The sequence below is a fragment of the Punctularia strigosozonata genome (genome assembly GCF_000264995.1).
Source record: "Punctularia strigosozonata HHB-11173 SS5 unplaced genomic scaffold PUNSTscaffold_70, whole genome shotgun sequence".
In the NCBI taxonomy this organism is placed as follows: Eukaryota; Fungi; Basidiomycota; class Agaricomycetes; order Corticiales; family Punctulariaceae; genus Punctularia; species Punctularia strigosozonata.
Window position 1 is genome coordinate 383 of NW_006767502.1, and position 3,170 is coordinate 3,552.

The window sequence follows — 3,170 nt, forward strand, 5'->3', positions numbered from 1 at the left end:
CCCCCGATTCACCGACCTACAACTGGAGCCCACCGCGAGGGTCTCTGATCATCGTGCCGCCCAAGAAACCCGCTAAAGCATATCTCCCTCGGGACTCCCGAGGACGGTTTATCAAAACTACCACTACCTCGGCACCTACGCTCCACGAACAACTACTACGCGCCTCTGAAGAACGCGATCTCGACCCCGATCCCTCCACCCACTTCTCGTATCCCCCTTGGACCCGCCTAGACGACGAAGCTACTGTCGACTTTAACGATACCACCTCTTACACGCCACCAGAACCTCCTAACAACCCTGACTCTCCTGCGGACACCATGCCCGACCCGACCATGCCTCCACGCGGAAGCGCCTCGGCGCCAACCTTCGACGACGACCCGGCGGAGCTCGGCCGATACTTTGAGGAGCTTGAAGAGCTCTTCCTCTCGTGCAAGATTGCGGACGACGCCGAAAAGGTCCGCCACGTCGTGCGCTATGCCACCGCCAAGCCTGCCAGCACATGGAAGATGGAATCGGCTTATGACGCGAAGGACTACGCCGCGCTCAAGACTGCCATCTTCGAGATGTACCCGGGTTCGAAGCCCGAAGCTCAGTGGTCGCGCGAAGACCTGCGGCGCATCGTCTCTGCACGCGCGGCGAGTCCCATCTCTTTGCGTAACGAGCTCGGATCATACTACCGCGACTTCAAAGGCATAGCTCAGTACCTCATCAAGAAGCTCTGGCTCTCCGAGAACGAGGCGAACTTTCTATTCATCGACGGCTTCACCGGTCCCTTGCGCGAACGACTCGACTTCCAACTGGCGGTACTACACCCATCTCAGAACCCGAATGAGGCTATCCCGCGCGACAAAGTCTTTGCGCAAGCTGACCATCTCCTATCGGCGCGGCAGGGTGCTGTCTTCGCTGCGGAATTGCCTCGGACACATTTTCCCACGCCTGCTGCGGAATATCCGCGGGGGATTTCACCGGCGGCTTCGCCCTCAGCTACAATCGCAGCGCCTGCCGGTATGATCAAAGTTGAGGATATCCAGTACTACATCAGCGCGGCGCTCGCAGCTCAACAGAACACGCGCACCTCGTCCGCTCAAGTCCCGGTTACAGCCCCTACCGCCCACCACCCGGCATCGCAGCCGCCTCTCGCCTCTCGTCCGTACTCCAATGACTGCCACATGTGCGGCAAGCCCGGCTGCCGAGTCAGCTCATGCCCAGATGGTCACGAACTCGTCCGCACCGGGAAGGCTATACGAAACGAAGCGGGGCGCTTCACGCTACCGAACGGACAATTCCTCCCGCGGCATGTCGAAGCGCCGACAATGAAAGAAAGGTTCGAGAAGTTCCACGCACTCTACCCTGGCAGCACGGCATCGGATCTTCGGGGAGGGCAACGCGACGACCCCCCGCACATGGCCTCGCATTTTTTTGGCAAGCTGGCGGCGTTTAATGAGGGAGTAACGTTGCCGGCCACCCCTACTCCCGCTTTCGAAGGTGCGCGCATTGAAGAGATCATTGATGAAGACGACGACCCGGTTCAAGACCTCCTGCGTGCGCAACTCGAGCACCTCCCTTCCTCCGATCCGTGTGTTCAGATTTTCGAGGCTGCTTTGGAGGCGCGCAAGCAGCAAGTCGCAGACGGCGTCAAGGCACCGAGGAGGACATCCAGTCGCCTTAGCCAGAAAAAGGAGGTCCGCTTTTCGGACGACAGCGCGAAGTCCACCTCTAGCAAGCCTAGCGAAACGCCTGCTCCTCCCGTCGCCGTGCCAGCTCCAGGACCGCGCCCGCCAGCTCAGCCTTACCAGCCGAACGGACCCTCAGTGCACGTACCTCGCGCACCGCCGACTGCTCCTCAGTTCCGATACCAAGCGCCCATTGAAAATGATGCAAACGCGCCTAATCTCGTCAAGCAACTCCTCGATCAACCGCTACTGGTGTCACCCCGTCACTTGCTCGCAGTCAGTCCCGACGTTCGGAAGGAACTCAGCCGTCACATCTCGACGAAGCGCACACAGCTCGACTCTTCGACAACGCCAGCACCTTCTACGTCGACCAATGACTTCTCACAAACATCTTCCGCGCACTTTGCCGATGTCGACTCTCCGCGCCCGGTACCAGCCTCAGCAAGTAACTGTCGCCTACGCACAATTCGTCCGGTTGTAGGCGGCACAATCCAGCCCGAGTGCATCCTCGATACGGGATGCGAGATGGTCGCGATGCGTCAAGACGTTTGGGAACAGCTGAAATGGCCACTCAACGTGGACGACCGGATCACAATCGAGGTTGCCAACAATACCACAACGCAGTCCTGTGGATCACTCAAGGATGTCCCGTTCGAGATCGGCGGCCTCACCTTCAATCTCCAGGTCCAGGTCGTACCGGAGGCGCCCTGGGAAGTGCTCATGGGTCGTGCCTTCCACACGTTTGCAAGCTGCATAACTCAGGACTTCCCCGATGGCAATCAATACATCACAATCACTGACCCAGTATCGCGGCGGCGCGTTCAGATCCCTACGCACGAGCGAAGTGTTCCCCGGCGCCCGCATTCCGAGGATTTTTAGCAGTCGATGAACCGAGACCCACTCGACGAGACGCAACATGCTCATCCGCCCTAATCAGCGCTACTCGCCTTCCACTCTATGATTCTTCCGCTTTCTCATTTTTGTCCTCTCATCTCAACTCTCCTTGCCCTCCATCATCGCCGCTCATCGCCGGTTTCTCGTCTCGGGCTACAATCTTCGAACTGGAACTTCTGAATTTTGCGCATGCCTCTCCGCTTCCTGACACATCCGCTTTTGGCGCCAAATACAAACCCGTGGCACGCCGTGTGAAGCCAGTCTCCGCCATCCTCCCGGAACAATTTCGCATCGTCCGGCGACACGCTCTCGACATCTTGGCAACTATGCAACCTCTGCCGACCCACCCGCCTCCTTTCGAACCTGGCGAGCGCTACACCCAGGAGCGATACGAAGCCCAGCAGCTCAACTCCGACGGTTTCCTCTGGCCAGAGGAAGAGCGTCTCGCACACTGGGTCCTGCGCGTGAACGAAGAAGCCGTGGCTTGGGACGAATCGGAGAAAGGGCGGTTCTCTGCGGACTACTTTGACCCGATCCTGATCCCAACCGTCGAGCACATCCCATGGGTTTTCAAGAACATCCCTATCGCCCCCGGCATTCGGC

General features: G+C 59.1%; 2 protein-coding genes across 2 annotated transcripts; both read left to right on the forward strand.

Annotated features, from left to right (window-relative positions):
• Positions 1–317: 317 nt before the first annotated feature.
• On the forward strand, positions 318–2,552 carry PUNSTDRAFT_48138 (uncharacterized protein; the record flags this gene model as incomplete). Its single annotated transcript, XM_007389345.1, has 1 exon — positions 318–2,552. One exon carries the CDS (start codon positions 318–320, stop codon positions 2,550–2,552), a length of 2,235 nt encoding a protein of 744 aa, XP_007389407.1.
• Positions 2,553–2,893: 341 nt separating this feature from the next.
• PUNSTDRAFT_35457 (uncharacterized protein) lies at positions 2,894–3,166 on the forward strand (the record flags this gene model as incomplete). Its single annotated transcript, XM_007389346.1, has 1 exon — positions 2,894–3,166. A coding segment is annotated over one exon (273 nt), but the record flags the coding sequence as incomplete, so codon positions are not given.
• Between the last annotated feature and the right edge of the window lie 4 nt (positions 3,167–3,170).